The sequence below is a fragment of the Conger conger genome, chromosome 5 (assembly GCF_963514075.1).
Source record: "Conger conger chromosome 5, fConCon1.1, whole genome shotgun sequence".
Taxonomy (NCBI): Eukaryota; Metazoa; Chordata; class Actinopteri; order Anguilliformes; family Congridae; genus Conger; species Conger conger.
In genome coordinates, this window is record NC_083764.1 from 43,697,831 (window position 1) to 43,717,819 (window position 19,989).

At 47.3% G+C, this 19,989-nt stretch overlaps 1 protein-coding gene and 3 non-coding genes across 6 annotated transcripts in view; 2 read left to right on the plus strand and 2 right to left on the minus strand.

Moving 5' to 3' along the window:
• The window catches only part of gigyf2 (GRB10 interacting GYF protein 2), a 26,855-nt gene extending 9,752 nt beyond the window's left edge, over positions 1–17,103 (minus strand). The window contains exons 1-24 of one of the 3 annotated variants that reach the window (XM_061242296.1): positions 17,006–17,103; positions 15,182–15,233; positions 14,405–14,543; positions 13,486–13,581; positions 13,078–13,186; positions 12,690–12,798; positions 12,137–12,177; positions 11,870–11,905; positions 11,273–11,449; positions 10,274–10,494; positions 9,070–9,205; positions 8,412–8,636; positions 8,158–8,327; positions 7,772–7,916; positions 7,008–7,174; positions 6,816–6,869; positions 6,226–6,320; positions 5,694–5,819; positions 4,452–4,585; positions 3,344–3,450; positions 2,680–2,820; positions 1,575–1,721; positions 1,301–1,498; positions 653–781 (exon numbers count right to left, since the gene is read on the minus strand). In XM_061242296.1, coding sequence (XP_061098280.1) covers positions 653–781; positions 1,301–1,498; positions 1,575–1,721; positions 2,680–2,820; positions 3,344–3,450; positions 4,452–4,585; positions 5,694–5,819; positions 6,226–6,320; positions 6,816–6,869; positions 7,008–7,174; positions 7,772–7,916; positions 8,158–8,327; positions 8,412–8,636; positions 9,070–9,205; positions 10,274–10,494; positions 11,273–11,449; positions 11,870–11,905; positions 12,137–12,177; positions 12,690–12,798; positions 13,078–13,186; positions 13,486–13,581; positions 14,405–14,543; positions 15,182–15,219 — 2,940 coding nt within the window. In that variant the 5' untranslated portion in view covers positions 15,220–15,233; positions 17,006–17,103. Of the gene's footprint in view, positions 1–652; positions 782–1,300; positions 1,499–1,574; positions 1,722–2,679; positions 2,821–3,343; positions 3,451–4,451; positions 4,586–5,693; positions 5,820–6,225; positions 6,321–6,815; positions 6,870–7,007; positions 7,175–7,771; positions 7,917–8,157; positions 8,328–8,411; positions 8,637–9,069; positions 9,206–10,273; positions 10,495–11,272; positions 11,450–11,869; positions 11,906–12,136; positions 12,178–12,689; positions 12,799–13,077; positions 13,187–13,485; positions 13,582–14,404; positions 14,544–15,181; positions 15,478–17,005 lie in introns of those variants that run through there. The other 2 variants (XM_061242295.1, XM_061242297.1) reach the window with 2 other exon arrangements.
• A 368-nt stretch (positions 17,104–17,471) lies between these two features.
• trnap-agg (transfer RNA proline (anticodon AGG)) lies at positions 17,472–17,543 on the plus strand. The gene has a single exon. It is a non-coding gene; the product is annotated as a tRNA-Pro (tRNA).
• Positions 17,544–17,947: 404 nt separating this feature from the next.
• Positions 17,948–18,019, minus strand: trnaw-cca (transfer RNA tryptophan (anticodon CCA)). Its single transcript has one exon. It is a non-coding gene; the product is annotated as a tRNA-Trp (tRNA).
• A 111-nt stretch (positions 18,020–18,130) lies between these two features.
• Positions 18,131–18,204, plus strand: trnai-aau (transfer RNA isoleucine (anticodon AAU)). The gene has a single exon. It is a non-coding gene; the product is annotated as a tRNA-Ile (tRNA).
• Positions 18,205–19,989: the final 1,785 nt, after the last annotated feature.

Sequence of the window (19,989 nt, forward strand, 5' to 3'; positions counted from 1 at the left end):
TAATCAAGAAATGCGTCTACCATAATTTCAGCTTTTAGTTTACAATTGAAACCAGAGAAACGGCAGCATACCCCCCTGAAACATACCCCAACTCCAGATATGCTAGACTGGTCAATCGTAAACAGACCCCAACAGCTTAATACGATACATAGCGGAGCAATGTCACGCAAGATCAACACGTCTCGGTAACAAAATCCCTCGAAAGCAAATTGTCTTGTGAAGAAAATTACACCCCTGGAGCCACCTCTGGCGGACACACGGACACACACACACCCTCATTCATGCAGAAATGCACATTTTAAGGTCTAGGGCAGGAGTGTCAAACTCCAGTCCTGGAGGGCCGCAGTGTCTTCTGGTATTTGGTGTGTTTCAGCACAAGAGACATTTCAAGGTCTTTCATTGGCTAAAGAGTTCATACACCTTGTTCTCAAGGCTGCTGATTGAAAGGAAACCACAAATACAAGTAGACACTGCTGCCCTCCAGGACAGTTTGCAGTTTGACACCCTTGGTCTAGGGTGAAGTGAGAAAATAACAGACATAAATTAACTCCTTTTCTGAACTTCCCGGGGCTAAAAGTACTCTTGGTAGACCTCTCAAAGACCCTGAAATGAAAAGGCAGAACCAGGGAGAGCACTGGAAGGACTCCCTCACCTCCTCCAGGGCTTGTCGCTCCCTCTCCTCCTCCAGCTTCTGGATCTCGGCCAGAGACAGCGCGTTCTGGGCCTGGCTCAGGGGCAGGGAGGTGGCAGCCTGCTGGCCCCACTTGGAGGAAGACGGGAGCTGTGGAGGAGGATAGGGCAACACGCCATGACTCACTCCATCACCTTTCTGCATTTTACATTCACATCTTAGTCATTCAGCAGACGCTTACAAGGGCAAAAGTTCTTCAAGTAAAAAGCAACAAATCCATAAATAGCAAAGAACCCATGTAGGGCAGTTGTAACCAAAAACAATAGTCATCATAAGTTTTTCTTTTTAACATAGTATACAAGAGGGACATTGGGAGGGGAATCAGATTCATACTGTGTTCACACGGATCACGGTCAGATTCATACTGTGTTCACATGGATCACGGTCAGATTCATACTGTGTTCACATGGATCACGGTCAGATTCATACTGTGTTCACACGGATCACAGCAGATGGCAAACAATGTCATTACAGTGGACGAGATCCCCCCCCCCCCCCCCCCCATACAGCCTTCTACCATCGATGGTGATCTGTGTGACTGCAGCATTAGTTATGAGGGGACTTTACATCTGCCTCTGTCTGAGGTCCTCCTAACCCTGAGCCCTGTACCTTCATCTGGGCCAGCTGCTGCTGCTGCTGCTGCTGCTGTAGCCTCCGCAGCGCCTCCTGCTGTCTCTGCCTCTGCAGCTCCTGCTCCCGCCTCTTCTGCTCCTCCTGCTGCTGCAGCCGCGCCTCCTCCTCCTGCCGCGCCTCCTCCTCCTGCCGGCGCAGAGCGTCCAGCTCCTCCTGCTTCCTGCGCTCCTCCTCCTGAGCCGGGGGGAGAAAGAGCGGTCAGAGGGACGGACAGACGCGGAGGGGCAGACGGACGGACACGCACGCGCACCTGCTTGCGTAGCAGCTCTTCCCTTTGCCTCCGCTCTTCCTCTTCCCTCCTCTTCCTCTCCTGCAGCCGGCGCGCCTCCTCTTCCTCCTCCTCCTTCTGCCTGCGCAGCGCCTCCTCCTGCTCCTGCTGCAGCTTCAGCGCCTCCTCCTGTCCGGTTCAGATTCACCAATGTTTTAAACCCTCACTAAACCCAAACATGGCATTTCCTGTTAGCAACACGCACTGTGTGCTGCTGTGAATAAGATCATCCCAGCTCATTAACTAAGCGACTACTCAACACAACTTAATGCTGAAAAGGCTTTCAATACATTCACAGGGGCCAAGAATAATGACTTGCGCCATGGACCCCTTTACACCTGGAAATACCATGCGTCTCGTGTCCAGATTGCGTCTAGATATGAGTCAGCCAGTTTACACCTACACCCGGCATTAACTTGCCGCTTGTATCCAGATCGTGTCTCGATATGAGTCAACCAGATTACATCTACACCCGGCATTAACTCTCGGCTGGTATCCAGATTGTGTCTAGATATGGTTCAGCCAGACTGCATTTACTGCCATTACTGTAACTAAGATCTGATCAGCTCAAACAACTGCACCCAAGACATACTCCTCTCACAAGCACAAGAGTCCACTGAAAGGTATTAATTGGCGTCTTACAGTAACATTTGTGTGATTTTTTTGCAAGAGCCCTTCCGGTGCTCTCCCTGGTTCAGAAAAGGAGTTAATTCATGTCTGTTATTTTCTCACTTCACCCTAGACCAAGGGTGTCAAACTGCAAACTGTCCTGGAGGGCAGCAGTGTCTGCTGGTATTTGTGGTTTCCTTTCAATCAGCAGCCAATTAAGGCCTTGAGAACAAGGTGTATGGACTCTTTAGCCAATTAAAGACTACGAAATGCCTCTCTCATTCTGAAACACACCAAAAACCAGCAGACACTGCGGCCCTCCAGGACTGGAGTTTGACCCTGCGCCCTAGACCATGGCGGGCATCCATGAAGCTATGTGAACACGCATTTCAGATTACGTAGGCGGCTTCAAAAACGCATTAGCATTTACCCATGTGGTCAACGTGGTGATATTTCTCCTAAGCACACCGTCTCCTACCTGCTGCCGTCGAGCAAGCTCCTCTTCCTCCCTGCGTTTACGCTCTTCCTCCTGCTGGGCCAGGAGCGCCTCCTCCCGACGCTGACGCTCCTCTTCCTCCCTCTTCGCCCGCACCTCCGCCTCCCTGCGCTCCTGCTCCAGCTGCCAGGCCCAAGGGAAGGCTCATTACGTCACAGTTCGTTAACGGACGCTTTTATCCAAAAACAGTTACAGTTCATTAGCAGGGGCAATTGGAGCAATGAGGGGGTTAAGGGCCTTAGTCAAGGGCCCAACAGCTGCACTGATCTTACTGTCGCTAGACCAACCAACCTTCCAGGTCGCAGTTAAAACTAGGCTATAGGCAGTCTCAACTTCCCAGAGCCACATTGTATGGGCCAGTACAGGCGAAGCCACTAGCAAAAATTTTAAACACAGAAAGTGTCTGATAAAAATTTCACAAATGACAGCAGGGCTAGGAGCAGAGTTCCATTGCTGAGGATTTGGCGAATCTCTCAGAGGCAATACATCAAATAGAAATATTTAAATAGCGCCTTGCACAAACGATTGTCACGACATGCAGCACAGAAAGCCCCAGCCTAAACCCCCACAAGAGCAGGCCTAGGGCAACAGTGACGAAGGACAGACTCCCTGAGGACGGGCTTCCCGTGGCGTAGCGCAGTCCTACCTTTGCCGCCGCGGCTTTGGCCTTCTCTAGCTGTTGGATTTGCTCCAGGGAAGGAGCCTGTGCCATGGAATCCCCGGGCAGATCCCACACGCTGCCCCCTTCCCACGCTGACGCACGACATGGAAAACAGCACGGCATTCCGTCATGCCCCGGGCACACACACATACACGCACGCACACGCACGCACACACGCGCTCGACACACGCACGTCACGGCCGGGGGAACGGCGTGCCAACACCTCGGCATCACGCAGAGCCGGGCCCCACAGCGATGAGTCTGTTTATGCAGCGCGCGTGAGTCAACTGCCCGCCACACCAGAGACTCCAACCAGCTCGTTTTGACGGGCATTACGGAGTCGAAACCCAGTCAGTGGGTTGAAATATGGAGAATTGAAAACCAGCGACAAATGAAGTCAGCGCTAGTGGCAAGAACTGCACCTTACCGACGCCTTCAACTGAAATACAGATGCTGGGTGCTACATCAATGAATAGATCAATTAGTTATGACGCAATAGTACACGAGTAGGAGTGACTTACCGTGAGATATCATAGCGGTGAAAATCTCTCACGGTAAGTTACGACTGAGTGCATCAGTACAATTATACAAGAGATTCAAAATTTATGAGACTTTATTTGTCGCATGCTCATACTAGTACGTACACAAAAATGTAGGTGTGACAGACACCTTCAAATACAGTAACTCAAAAGTCGAACTTCTGAAGTGTGGCTAGGTTACGAGTTTATGATATCTCTGAAACAATGAATCGACCAAACGCAAACATAGCGGTTTGGTTTCCCGTCAAGTTAAGAGTCACTTATTGTGCAACGCTGGCAAATGTCTCTCAGCCAATCGCAACGCGAGGTCCGGACCACCTGTAGCATATCTCTGAATACACCCCACTGCTGAGGCTGTTAAACACACAGTCCTCGCTGGGACAGTGCCAACCACGAGTGAGCATGAATGTATGCTTGCTTCAATAACCCAATAATTCTGTCTGGAACCCTGAAGCTGTGTTCTACTGTGTGCATCATCTCGCGGGTCTGTCGTTGTTCGCGGAGGGGCCCAGAAGAAGCCGGTCGCTGCATAGTTCCTGCTGGCGGGGTCTTACCATTGCGGGTCACGTGGGGTAAGGTGGGGGAAGCCGAGGCCTGAGACGACGGGTTCTGCAGTTCCCAAACCGAACCCGAGTCGGGTACGGACATGGACCGGGTCACGGGCGGAACCAGGCTAGGTTCAGACGACCTGGGCGAAAAATAAGCAGAGGAGGAGGGAGAGAGAGATGAAAAATGACTTTAGTGCTTTTTTTTGTCAAAGAAAAAATCTTTCCCTTAGCCTGTTTTGAGTTACTGCTTGCTTGTCAAGTGAAATCTTACTCTCAAATACATCCATCAAACCAAACGAGTCCAACCATCAAACCAAACCAGGCAATATTTGTGTCATATAGAAAAAATGTAACAGAAATAAGATTAAGTTTAAATAGAACTAAAATACTTGCTGAGAGTACTTGGTTAGTTATTTTCTGTTTGATTTATATGATCAGACCTGCGGTTAATGTTGTTAACATAACCACCGCCCCCAAAATGGCTGGCTTTCACTCACTGATTGGTGAATCATCAGAAGAGTCCCACACATTTAAAAAAAACATGCATTCCCCTTAAAGAGGTTATGAATTATATTAAAACATGTTGAAAGTTGCATATAACTTCTGAGTCATGACAACGGTGAACTGACCATACCCATGCAGTGTTAACCAAAGACATCTAAAATAACTAGATAGTTTTTCCACAATCAGATCAAACCACCAACACGATTTTCATAGACAACAGTTGCAATCAAAGCCACTGCTTGCTGAACAATACTCCTGCAGAGTATAGCCACTCTGGTTTCCCTGGTTTCTACAGATATACTCTTGCTGAGAATAGCCACTCTGGTTTCCCTGGTTTCTACAGATATACTCTTGCTGAGAATAGCCACTCTGGTTTCCCTGGTTTCTACAGTTATACTCCTGCGGGGGCGACATGGCTCTGCCAGACGACTGCGCTTACTGCCTGTCGGAGGGTTGCCGGCTCGATCCCCCACCCGGGCCGTGTCGAAGTGTCCCTGAGCAAGACACCTAACCCCCAAATGCTCCTGACGAGCTGGTCGGTGCCTTGCATGGCAGCCAATCGCCGTTGGTGTGTGAGTGTGTGTATGAATGGGTGAATGAGAAGCATCAATTGTACAGCGCTTTGGATAAAGGCGCTATATAAATGCCAACCATTTACCATTTATTCTAGTTTCCCTAGTTTCTATGGGTAGACTCCTGCAGAGAATAACCATTCTAGTGTCCCTGGTTTCTGTGGTGGGTTACCTCATCTTGAGGGCCTGGTACTGCTGCAGCAGGAGGTTGAGGTGCTGCTGCTGCTGTTGCTGTTGCTGAGGGGCCCCCAGGGTGGCAGCCTTCTGCTGCTGGGCCAGGGCCTGTGCATACTGCTGCCTGGAGGGGGCGCTACATCACATTACTGACTGGCATGGCTTCACACAGCAGACATTTTCACACGTTTCAGTGCCACTTTGCGGCAGGAACGTTTTTAAATATATACATAGATATATATTTATTATTATATTTCTAAAATTTCGCTCAGTAAGATGGGTAGCCGCTCGATTCTGGTCAAAGCGAAAAATCATGAGCCTCTATTACTGTAAAATGTATACGATCCAAAAGCCAAAAAATAAGTCAATCTTAAGAAGTACTTTATTTTTAGACTCAAATAGCATACTTATAGCATATCTCTCATTACAAGACTAGAACCCTTGTAAAGACCGATGTATTTTGCAGTGCGTCTCTCAGACAGCAGAAAACCCAAAACCAGCGGACGCTGGAGGCCTCAGAGCGGGCCTACCTGAGGAGGTACTGGTACTGCAGCTGCTGCAGCTGGTACAGGTTGAGGGCGGTGAGCTCCTGCTGTCTCTTCAGCCTCTCCTGGTCCACGTCCCCCTGCAGAGAAACACACCGCCCGGTCAACACCGCTCCTCCGCAGGTCGTGACTACCTCGACGAGGCCGGCCGCAGGGGGTGGTTGTACTATACGCCTGACTCACGCTGTGGTGCGGAGCAGGGTGTAGCGGTTATGACTGGGCCCGGAAGCCCCGCAGAGATGCACTCTCAACTGGCCTCGTCTCTGCCTTGCAGACTGACTGTACCGGCTGCCTGTGCAGCTTGGCTACACGGCGGTGTGAAAAACACTACCACATTACATTATTGGCATTTGGCAGACGCTCTTATCCAGAGCGATGTACAGTTAATTTAGACTAAGCAGGAGACAATCCTCCCCTGGAGCAATGCAGGGTTAAGGGCCGCGCTCAAGGGCCCTTAACCATGGGCAAGACTATTTTGCATTGTCCCCTGGAACATTGTGCACAACAGCTGCGCGGATCTTATTGTGGCTACATCGGGGATCAAACCACCGACCTTGTGGGTCCCAGTCATGTACCTTAACCACTATGCTACAGGCCGCCCCAACCACACAGGCTGCATGCGTTTCATTCTAGAAGAATAGGGGAAAAGAAAATGCATATGCAAATGCTTTCTCAGAAGGAAGAACATTATGAGTAGATTAGTAAAAACAGTAGAGTGAGGACCAAGAACTGAAATTAAGAGGTTCCCTCAGAGCTCAGTTATTTACCAGCATGGGCGAGGGGGAGGGGCCAGGCGTGAAAGGGACCCGCCCCCACATCTTGATGAGGTCGCCGAGGGGCTGGAAGAGCTCGTCACACCCCCGTTTAACCAGCAGGGTCATGGTGAAGTACCCCGCCTGGAACCACTCCATCATCTCCTGGTTGGAGAAGGGTCCTAGGACAGGGGGAGGGGATGGGGGTTACTATACTGGAGCGAAAGGCCTGCCCACACTAAGAACTATAGCTATAATTATAGTTCTTGGTGCGGACGGGGTTTAACACTAACAATCCTGGTGCCATTTTACCGACAGCTATGATCAAATCAAAATGTATTTGCATACGGCATTTCACAAACAATGATCACAACTTGTTTTTACAGAAAACCCGAGGCTAAACCCCCACAAGAGCAAGGCTAGGGCAACAGTGGCAAGGAAGAAGTCCCTGGTGGGTTTTATGAAGAAACCAGTTGGGAGGAAGCAGACTCACAGGGAGAGCCCATCCTCCTCTGGTCTGCTCAGGGTGTTGGATTTAATGACCAACATAGTTCATCAAAAAAAAAAGCCAGACACACAAAATGTGTAATTTAGCCACTAGGCTTCACCCCTCAGGTTTAGGATACCTGCACAAAATCTGCCTTCTTTTAATTTGTTAGTGTAAGTCTCAATGAAAAGAAGCTGAAGCTGACTGGTACGACAGTGCTTCATTGCGACTACATGTTCACTCCTCTGCATCCCTGTGGGGGACTTTAGTGGCTCCGGGGCCCCTCGCTCACCCTGCATCTCTCCCTGAGGGTCTTTGTAGAACCACTTGAGCGCAGCCTCGTGGGAGAGCGGGAGGGCCGTGGGCTTGGCGGGCTCCAGGCCCTGGGCGGAGAGCTTGTCGTCCTCCTGGAGGTATGCCACCATCTTCTCCGCTTCCTGTCACGGCGAGGAGAGAGAGCAGAAGGACGTGGACGGAGGGGGAGAGAGGAGAGAGAAAGAGAGAGGAGGACGAAAGGAGGTGAGAAATTTCAGTCGAATGGAAGCTGACAGAACCCACTCAGACTGATTCAATTAAACCAGGAGCGAGATGCCCTTGAGCCGTGCATTTTAAAAGTTTTACGGCACTAAAGCTGCGGCGTATAAAAACACGGTGTGGTGTTTCCGCACTCCCCCGTACTTGCTCAAAGTGCTTCAGTCCCTCATCGTCGTCCAAGTCCTGCGGCGAGGCCTCCGGCTGCCCGACGGGAGCCATGATGCCCGCCGGAAACGCCAGGGGCCCGGGGACCAGCTGGGGCGTGTCTGGGGGCCGCCGTAGCTGTGCGGTGGCAATCGTTGGGGCCACGGCTTCTGTAAGAGCGCAAGACCACAGCGGTCACCACCACACGGTTGGGACCGAAGACCGGATTGATGCGCTGCGGTCACGTGACTTACCCGGGAGGGAGGGGCGAACCTGCTGCTGCTGCTGTGTGGCTGTGCTGGCGGGAGGGGCGATGGAGGGCGGGGCTTTACTGGGCTCCGGCCACGCCTCGGGGGCGGGAGCTGTGTCCTCGCCGTTGGGCTGAGGAGAGTGCAGGGCCAGCTGGAGCTGGGGTTCTGCTGGGCATGGGGGCGACGACGACGGGGGAGGGGCCGCCTCTTCCTCCGCCTTCCCAGAGTCTGCAGGGCGGGGCCATGTCACAGGCAGAGTAAAGAGACATGAAGGGCAAACACATTAAAGGCCGGTCCAAAAAGGCGGCAGATCACATAGCGGAGGTTATTCTCAGAACGTCACCGTTCAGGGCGCATGCTCAAATCGCTATCGTTATAGTAATGATTGTAGTTCAGGCCTTAATTCAGCCTCACTTAACTTTATACAACTTCAGTATCAGCAAGCTTTGTCCTCAGGATCTCTGACGCAAGTCTTTCGAAGGTGCGCCTTTTAAGCACCGCGATTCTGATGTTGAACCGGCAATTGCGTTGCTGCGATCTACCATCTGATACATCAGGGACACTAATTTCTCAACATGATTCATGAAATGACTCAAGCTATAATTTAGCGGCTGCAACTGCGCCAAAGCCCCCCCCCCCACCCGCCACCCTAAGCGCTCACCCTCCTTCCCGTCCGCCTCCATCCCAGCGGGGGTGTCCGTTTCTTTGGTCTCGTCTGGATCGATGTGCGGCTCGCAATCCTCCGCCGGCCGGAAGTCCAGCTCCGCCTCCTCCAGGATTGGCTCCTTGGGAGCTTTCTGCGTGTCAGGGGGAAGGGGGGTGGTATTTGAGTGGTAACACTGAGTGACTCACAGCTCTATAGAGCCCAAGGCTCAGAGACCACAGAGGGGCCGATTTGATAGCGGCAGATTTAGAGGGAAGTTTCGTAGATCCTAGATGAATCTGAGGTTCGTCGAGTGTGAGGAGTCAGGTTCTTCAGAATTGAAGGTGGGACGTGTCATAGAAGACGAAGTAAACTGGTTTGCCAATTTCAACCCTGTGAATGTTCAGCCATTTCTCGAGAGCTACAGAGTAAAATGTGCTGACTAAACGCAACAGCTGGTTCCCTGTGACTATGTTCAATTACCTCTCTTAAAAAAAAAAAAAAAAAAAAAAAAAAAAAAAAAGAGCCCAGCTCGAAGATTTTCCTCAAATTGAAGTGTACGCTCTGCTGCAAAAAATCATTACCTGAAATCCTAGATGCATGAAAAAATACCAAAAGTACCAACCCACGTCAATAGCAATGATCGCGGAAAGAGAAGCCAGGTATTACAGAATGCAGAATTACACTTTGAAAAACCGAACAAAGAAGAAAACTTCTCGGGAAATCTAGCTGTCAAAACAACCACTGCGGTAAAATCGTTCACTCTGATCATAACAAGTCTTCTGATAAGGCAAAGAAAGCAAATAAAAAAAATGCTAAATAAAATTTTATTTAAGAATACGTATTCTTATCAGTAACAATCCCTTCAAAACTGAAAGGAGAAAACAGGATAAGAACACTCACTGTTGCCAACTTCGGAGACTGTCACTAGACTTAGAGACGTTTCGGGAAAAATTAGCTTGAATTATCCTACTACTTTCCTGATAATCTCCCTCCTTCATGCAACACGTTTTGATAAATAAATAGCAAGTGAAAACATCAAAAACATGCAAATTCACACATGACCTCTAGCGAATATTTGAACATGCGTCAGCTACTTTCTGCAGGGGGAAAGTCGCCCACTACAGGCAGATTCCAGTAGTGCACGTTAAAGCTCATATGAAGCAGTGCTCTGGGATGACCCATGGGCCAGCGTTTTTCAGCAGCTGGTAGACCCTCTCACCTTAATCTGTGGGAGGCTGGAGAGGTCCGTGCCCCTGCCCTTGAGGGAGAGGAAGGCCCCGGAGGAGTCGAAGGTTCCCGTCTCCTCCTCGGCGTCGTCCAGGCACCACTCGGGCAGGCTGTCTCGCTCGTCCTCCAGGGCCCGCCGGTACCCGCGCTCCTCCTCGCGCCCGTCGAACGGGAAGCACCTCCGCTGGTCCCAGCCTGCCGAACGCGGGCCTTCTGCAGGACGGGAGGGGTCAGGAGCTAAGCCTTTCAGTCCCTTATGGGCCTTATACCTTCACCGTCAATCAAAATGACCGCTATACTATCGTTTTGAGCCCCTATTGTATTCAAACTTACAGACGAAGCCTTAAGGTTTGTTTCAAACCATGCTGCCATCCAAATTTCTATCTTAGTATTTTGCGAACGAAGTAGAGTGAGTTATGGCAACTTTGATAGCGGCAGCGACAATGAAGATTAAGGCTTTACACCGCAAGATTTTGAGGAAAGTTCTGTAGACCCTAGGTCAAGGGTGTCAAACTCCAGTCCTGGAGGGCCACAGTGTCTGCTGGTTTTTGGTGTGTTTCAGCATGAGATACATTTCAAAGTCTCTCATTGGCTAAAGAGTCCACACACCTTGTTCTCAAAGCCTTAATTGGCTGCTGATTGAAAGGAAACCTGTAGACACCGTGGCCCTCCAGGAGTGGAGTTTGACACCCCTGCCCTAGATGAATCAGAGTCTGATGTTTCTGTCAAGTCTGAGGAGATTCTGAAGAATCGGAGGAGGAACGTGTCAAAGAAGACAAAGAAAACTGGTTGGCCAATTTTAACCCTGGGAAGCTTCAGCCATTTCTTGAGAGCTACAGAGTACACTGTCAACTTTACTAAATTCTCAACCAACGCCAAAACCCCTTGGGACATGGGCGGAGCCACTTCATATTGGGCTTGGGACTGAAACGGTCAATGGGGAGACTGGTTCAAACTGGGCTCTGTGAGGGGGGTTCTTCAGCCGACATACCTGGGCTGGGGGGGCACCACCTGTCATTGTCCCTCCGCGATCCCGCCAGTCGCCAGCCGCCCTCATCGTCCTCGCCGTTCTGCTCCTCGCGGGAAACGCGCCAGTTCTCGCTCTCGGAGCGCGTGAAGTCATGCTTCCTGCCCGGGACGGGCCCCACATCCTCGTAGTTGGCCCTAACTGTGGGGCAGAGTGAGGGACCTCAGGAGGCTGTGACCGTGCTCATTTCTCACAACGGAATTGGTCCATGTGCCATAAAAGGTCCTTGACCCCAAACCTAGCCTCCTTTACACATCACAGAAAGGCCTAAAGAAACATACATTTGGCATGAGGCTGCATAACAAGGAGGTTACCAGGCATGAGCCGGTTAAAAGGCTAATCGAGAGCCACCCAGGCGATGGACAATACCACACATTTCAAAAGGAAATTCTGGATACAGTAGGAGTTCTTTAATGGAGCATAACTTCACCCTGGTGAAGCTGATCACGAGCTAATGCAGAGCAATCCAGTTAATTTCAGAAATAACTCAGAGGGTTGCTAAAACTGAAAAGCGAAGTGTAGAAGCCCGCGTTCTGGCAGGAAACGATGGAGCTCACTCACTGTGATTCAGCTGGAAGTGGGCTGTAGCAGCATCAACTGGGTCCACGTGACGGGAACGAGTCCAAAGAGAAAACACAAATGGCAAACAGCTCTCATCTACGTGACCACCTGAGGACAACCTGCCCACCATAACAGACTGAAATCACACTTTCCATGGACTCAAGAAAATACAATGACTCTTATACAGTGTTGTACATCTCCCACATTACAGGAAAATAGATCAGGAGTAAAACATACTTCTAGAGAGGAAAAATAAATGTATCTCACCTGGATCTTTTCGACCTGGTTTTTCAAATCTTTTGTCTCCCCTTGCAAACAAAAACAAAATGACAAGAGTCAAGGCAAGATTCATAGAGAAATATTACTCACAAAAAAATAAATCTGTCATAACCAAGCACTTCCAATGATTTAATAGGAAATCAGATTTCAGATGTCCTGCCAACTCCCTGGACCTAAAGACCACCAACATCTCTTCTACCAAGTGGTTAGGATATTACAGGCACATCATATGGTTTATTCTACCATAGAAAGCACAGGTCATAACACAGGAACCATGAAATTCCACCCATGTACACCCATGTACTGCACTTCTGAACTGACTGTAGGAGGGAACAGGATACCTTTCTATAGCAACCCATACACTGCACTTCTGAACTGGCTGTAGGAGGGAATGGGATACATTTCTTCAGCCACCCATACATGCCCATGCACTACACTGCTGAACTGACTATGGGGGGGAATGGGATGTTTTCTATAGCCACCCATACACGCCAATGCACGGACTGTACTTCTGAATGGGCTGTAGGAGGGAACAGGATACCTTTCCTCCCAGCTCTGTGAGCGGTGCATCTCTCTCCCTCCACGACCAAACCCTCCCTCACCGTCATCAAAGCTTCTTTGGTAAAAGCCTCCTTCTCCTCGGCCTCGACCTGAGAGGACAGACACGCACACACACTGCCATATACCACTTAAACATGCCTAGTCATAGCGCAATCTGCACATCGTAAAATAGTTCTGGTCATGCCCCTTCATTTGTGGTAGGTAGTGTAAACAGCCAGATTAACTGCTCACATCAATAATGCAAAGAACTATTGAAGTCCAACAGTAGTGCATTGCATTATGGGAAATGGCTACAGACAGGCCTTGAAGTCTTTAGATTGCTTCCGAAATGCGCAGCTAGAGAGGAAAGCTCTCCCGCCCGGACCCACCTCGACCCCGCGAGGAACTTCGGCCCCTCGGTGCCCCCACCACCGGCCCAACTCCCCGTCCCGTTAGCCGCAGCACAGCTGCGCTGTTCACAGACATGGAGAAGTTTCTCTGTGGAGACACACACACACACACACACACACACACACACACACACACACACACACACACACACACACACACACACACACACACACACACACACACACACGTCACATAACAGGGCTCAACGTTTCACATTCTTCAAGGGAAAGTATTTTTAGTCAACAGAAGATTACATGCTCGATACACAATGCAGGCCTATGAACTGAGTTTGCAGCAACTTGACTCTTTGGACTGAACAGGTAAGGCAAGTATCGCTTGTGTGTATTTATTGTAATGAAAGTTTCACGGTGGCATGCAGAAATCACCTGTTCCTCTTCTGTAAATGGCAGGAGTGCCAACGGCGGCAGGGGCTCCTCTTGTAAAATAGGGAGGAACTCCTTATCGTGCAGGTCTAGAGGAATCTGCCAGGAGGAGGAGAAATATCTAAAGACGAATTCTGCTAGGAAGAGAAACCATCACCAAAGGGCACACTGATATCAAATATTATCTTTCTAACACGATGCTGGTTCAGCAGTTAAAAGACCCAGCCATGCACAAACAGGTTTCAACAGGGCCTGCTATACTTAAGGTCATCCAGAGTTCACGGGCTGAAGCCACAAATGCATCACCCCGCCCCTCTGAACTGCCTATTCTAGCTTCCTGCTTCCTGCTTCACCTGCTAGTTTAATACTTCCAACATGTTACCCAGGCAACCAGTTTGATTTGCTGTGATAAGTTCTTATGCCATTACATTCTACCCAGTTTACACCACGCTGGCAGTGGAGAATGGGCCCCTCTATCACCAGGTTCCTCCCAAGATTTCTTCCCACTGCAAGTTTTATTTATTTATCTATTTTTCTCATGTTCTCGATATTTGGGGGGGTTCAGGCCTGGTTTTTGTGACAGCCTTCTGTAAAAATCTCTATACAAATACATTTGAATTGAATCCCCCTACAATGAGCTGAACCCTAGTCTCAAGAATGATTAAATATTCCCCTTTACCACCAACACTAACATGTCAATGAGCTTTCAGGGAATAACGTTCAGGATCGGATTCAGATTTATGGGCCAGACAAGTTTCTGCATAAAAACATTCCTGGAAATACCATACCATTTAAAAACTACAATCCCCATTGTATCGGACATCGAAACTTTACGGGCAGACGTTAAAAACGCTAATGTTACGCGACACAGTTCCGACGTGGACACGCAACACCCAGCGGGCACCTCCGTAGACATCCTCACCTTGTTATCCTTTACATAAAGTGCTAGCATCTCCTCTCTGCCGTAGCGGTACTCCGCAAGCTTGTACTTGGGCAGCGCCGGAGAGAGGGGAGGGGAGGCGACGCTGCTGCCGCTGCCCCCGCCGGACAGGGCGCGGAGCCTGCAGGTGAGGACCGGTTCACACACATTACATTACATGTCATTACATTACATTATGTCATTCGGCTGACGCTTTTATCCAAAGCGACTTAGCCGATTTTATACTCAGCAGGAGACAGTCCTCCCCTGGAGCAACGCAGGGTTAAGGGCCTTGCCCAACGGCCGTTCGGCTCTTATTGTGGCTACAGCCGGGATCGAACCACCGACCTGGGCCGGGAATCCTGTTCTATTGTACACTATTCAGTTAGCTGCTGAGCACGCTCCATTTTACCCCAGGCACTGCAGTAAATTTAATCAGCACAATCCAGCCCCCATTTCTTTAACCTTCCATTAAATATGTGATACGCTGCAGGAAAAGACGACACAGCCTATATTAATTACTAATGACCAAGTAAGGGCTTGTTGGAACATACACCAGCTTCTAACATGACTCTCAACGTTTACATAGGTGTTCAGCAGAGAAAGATATTGCATAGGAAATGGCAGTGTTCGCATATTGTTAACGCTCCCAAAGCAATATTTTTCTTCTGACACAAAAAAAAGTGGAACTTGGGCAAGTCATTCCAAAATTAACTGGGATTTGAACCCACAGACACCCATGATCCCCAACCAGGAGGGCACATGGAGCAATTTACTCACCATTCAGGTCCAAAGTTCAGCGTCTGGGTTTCTGCCATTGTTCCTTGAAATTCTTCAAGCAAAGGAAAAAAACTACATTTAAACATCTTGAACTGTCTTCAAACACTGATCTAATTCCAAAATATATATTTCAAACAGGTACCGCTAGCATGAACACTTTATATACATCATTTCATATGCAATATTGTAAGAAATATGGCCCATATACAATTTACTATGCCTATTCTTTCATTGAGACTGGGTTTATAGGCATATGGCTTCGATAGGCTGGACCCCCATAGAGCAACTCTAGTTCCTCTCAAGGGTGCCAAAAGCAGAATACCCCCTACCCTTCTCAACAGACTCGTGGTATATAGTTTCATTCCCACCAGCTATTTTAGGCGATTGCCCAATTAGGAAGGGTATTCCAATGCACCCTTAATTCAACAAGAGGGTTTCTCTTGGTGACAGTGCCCCCTGCTGATCATTCCTCTCGTGGCGATTGAATAGTAAAACAGCTAAAGATTACGGGAGGATTTCATGAAGACGGGTAGGATTCATCTCCACGCCTGGACACTGCCACTACTCACAACGCGACAAGCTAGCGATTTTACAAAGATGAGTAACTACGCAACTCATTTAGGACATAACGTTAGTTAGACACGTGGCATAACCATCCATGACTAGCAATTTGCTATAAATCCGTAAGGTGTTTGCTGTGCCTTCAACGTGATGTTACTCCACAACAGCCAACTCGATGTTATCGTAACATCTTAATCCGGTGTCTGTTTTGCTCAGTGCACTGTTTTGTTGGTACAGTAACGCAATATCTAAACCAGTCCAACGTCGCCGATGACACAATATTACGTAGTTAGCTAGCTACTTTGCCGACTTGTTCAACAGCTAGATTCTGACAATACGCAAAGCATCCTCAGCTAACGTTAATTCCACCTCTGCATAACGTTACGAACTTTAACGAAAGGCAGCCAACTAGCTATCCCTGGTTAGCTAACCAAAGCAAACAAAACTTGAACCGAGCAGGAAACCTGAAATAAGTGTAAATTACGATTGGTTATTTCACTAGCTAAGTTGGATAACTTCTTGGCCATTATGGGCAGCTAGTATGACTTTGTGGCCGACCATCTAACTTAACACTTACTACTAGCGCACTGGTTTGCTAAACTTAATCTAACGTTACTTGGGAAAAAAACGTGACAGCCATGACAAAGCATCCGCACAGGAATACTTTCAATTCTTTATTTTAGCCCTATCTACAGGCGAAGGCGTACAATGAGATGCTAAATGTTAGTTAGCCCACTAACTAGATAGTTACACACATGCTACGGCTAACAAGCTAAATATTATGTAATGTTACAGAGCACACATCTACAAACGCCACCAGCTGTCTGACCACATAACATTAGCAATCTGCAAAAGCTGTCAACTTTAAAAAAACAGAATTACATCATTATTTCGGAGTATTTTCCATTTCATATTGGCAAATATTGGAATCTCGCCAACGTGTCCGAAAGGTAAGATGCAAAACTGAACGAAAGTATGCTGACATTAGTTTTTCATAACCCCACAACGCTCCGTGCGGCCTACAAAGCCTGCTGCCAAACCGGACTTTCCTATTTATCTACCGCGACCATAATATTTCTTACGACGGCTCTCCTACCACACTAGACCCCGAAGCTCTACGGCCAAGCAACCATGCGGGTATCGACACAACCTCCATGCACTTCCGATCCAACGGAACGCGGGGCAAGTGCCAACGGGGAGTATATATTTCAATAGTTCAGTTTTATTATACAACCATAAGTAGAATTTCCACCCACTGCTTACCTCTGCTTTAACTGACAGTGCAGGGTTTGCTATACGAATCCTTTCGTTTCGACAAGATGGCTGAGAAACGGTCACATGACCACAAAAAGACCACCAGGGACCCGGATGGCAATGGATGAACTACCAACAACTTTAATATAATTTCAACGTCAATCTGCAATCCAAATGACGATACAATGGGTAATGACGTGTAAAATACTAAAATAACAAACCGATATCCCTCCGCTACTTATGGCGTCAGTCAGCTATATAGGCTACTGTTAGCTATATGGTGTCAGGTCAAACGAACACCAGCGAGAACGGATAACAACTGCAAACAACTCCGTGTTGCAAATAAAAGCTCTCAATTCTGGTTTACACCTCTATGATAGAGAAATGAAGACGTCCACTGATATTTTTATTATTCTTTGATGTGTCCTGTAGTACATGAAAAGATAATTAAGGTACTCCGAAATAGCGAAATCACGGCTCGTTGGTCTAGGGGTATGATTCTCGCTTAGGGTGCGAGAGGTCCCGGGTTCAAATCCCGGACGAGCCCAGTTTTGTTATTTTATATATATATATATATATTTTTTATTTATATTTTTTTTACTATCGACGTTCAGTACTGATGGTGTCTATTGAGAAATATCAACTGATGTCTTCATCTTCAAGATTGATAAATGCGAAGGTTGACATCAAATCTCGTTTAGTTCAATAAAAATGTTTGTTATTACTTTGCGAGATCAAATAGTTTTTATTGATATAATCATTTCTATAATATTGATAAAATTGATCACACAAATATCCATGGTTCTTAACCTTCATACCAAAAGAATACTTGCAAAAAAAAAATTGTATTACTTTTGTGATATAGTTATTTTGGATATATTTACAAAAAACTGTCGATCCAGTCAATACAGAGAAACGGGAGTTAACTAAGTTAGAAAAAAAAAATCATTCTGACCCCGACGTGATTTGAACACGCAACCTTCTGATCTGGAGTCAGACGCGCTACCGTTGCGCCACGAGGTCCTGAAATTATCATGGCAAATCTTGACACTATAACTGTAATGAAATCCAAAAAGTACCGTTTGGCTATTGTAATAATTGTTCTATGTTACGCGAAGGGGGCCACGCATACAGGGCCGGTTAGCTCAGTTGGTTAGAGCGTGGTGCTAATAACGCCAAGGTCGCGGGTTCGATCCCCGTACGGGCCAGTCCTTTTCTATTTTAAAACAATCATGAAACTCGGCTTCTGGTAAAGATGCAAATATCCGCTTATGACCCACGGACTGAAAATAAAGATGTTGAGATTCTTTAATCAAACAACAATCTAATGAGCCATGAAATTCTGGAAACATAAACAATGAGCGACGAGAGTCAAGTCATATCTTTATCAATAAAAGCGTTTTGATCAAACCTCAACACCCTGCAATAACACGCAATAAACATAAAAAGGAGTCCTTGGCCTACTTCACCTGAGGCGATGGAGTAGGTGTGGAGCCCTACAGTGGTCACCACGGCTTGAATCCAACCCATAACATAAATAATGGAGACAATTTCCTTGTAGAATTGTCCCATAATCATGTTTATTCATTAGATTTGATCTCCAGCTCCATTTCACTATGGATAGGAAATCCTTTCTGCCATCATTCTACTTAATAATTATCTTACATTACAATGAAGGTATTTGGCTTTGTCCCCCAACTGTTCACTCTGAACAATATGGTATATGCAATTTGTTCAAGTACATTGTTTTTAAGGGCTGTTAATGTAACTGTACATTCTTTTTATTCTATTGTTTACTGCTGCTTGACAGTAAACAATAAAATTTGGGATATGTTACGGCCCCCTGCTCTGTGCTACTTATTCTGGCGTTACTTCACAGGTGCCTAGCGTGCACCAGGTACCAAGTCGTTTGTACAATTGGGAGCACCTGTGACCAGATATTAAAATGTGTCTCTTGTCTGAAGGAGGGTACTCTCTGCCCACATACCTGTTGGTTCTTTTTGGGTTTCCATCAGACAACATTGCTTCGGCATACTTTTCACACATCCACTCACTCACAATACTGATGCAACTGACTATCACACAACACATTTTCATTAACTGGTTATTTCAAATAAATTTGACCTTGTTCTTTAAATGCGTCAGTGTGTGTCTCCCTCTTTGTCACGGCCAGTGAGGAAGGTCGTGACAGATAATAAAGTATATCTTCTAATCCTCACAAACTTTACATTCAAATAAATAATAACAAGCAGGAAATAAAATTTAAGGCAGGCAGCTGTTTGGATGTAAGGTAAATGTTTTTATGGCAACTGAAGGAGAGCAATATTTACAACTTGTCCACTATCCATGCACACAGATACAGACAACAATTGCCAAAATATCCACTCACTGAGAACTTTATTAGGAACACCTGTACACCTACTTAGTCATGCGATTACCTAATCGTGCCAGCAGTGCAATGCATAAAATCATGCAGATACGGGTCAGGAGCTTCAGTTAATGTTCATATCAACCATCAAAATAAAAAATAAAAATGTCATTTTGACTGTGGCTTTATTGTTGGTGCCAGACGGGCAGGTACAAGTATTTCTGTAACTGCTGATCTCCTGGGATTTTCACGCACAAGTCTCTTGAGTTTACAAAAAAAACATTCAGTGATCGGCAGTTCTGCGGACAGAAATGGCTTTAGGATGAGTGAGGTAATGGAGAAGGGCCAGACTGCTCTAAGCTGACAGGAAGGTGACAGTAATGCAAATAACTATACATTACATTGGTGAACAGATCTCTGAACACACAATGCGTCAAACCTCTAAGTGGATAGACTACAGCAGCAGAAGACCTGATGCGTCTAATAAATACCTAATAAAGTGCTCACTGAGTGTATATTGTCAAAGTAAAAAACTGTATTTACACTAACATATTTACACTAACACAAGGCAACATAAAAGTAATACAGAAGTATGTATGTGAAGCAGTGTATATCAATATATGGA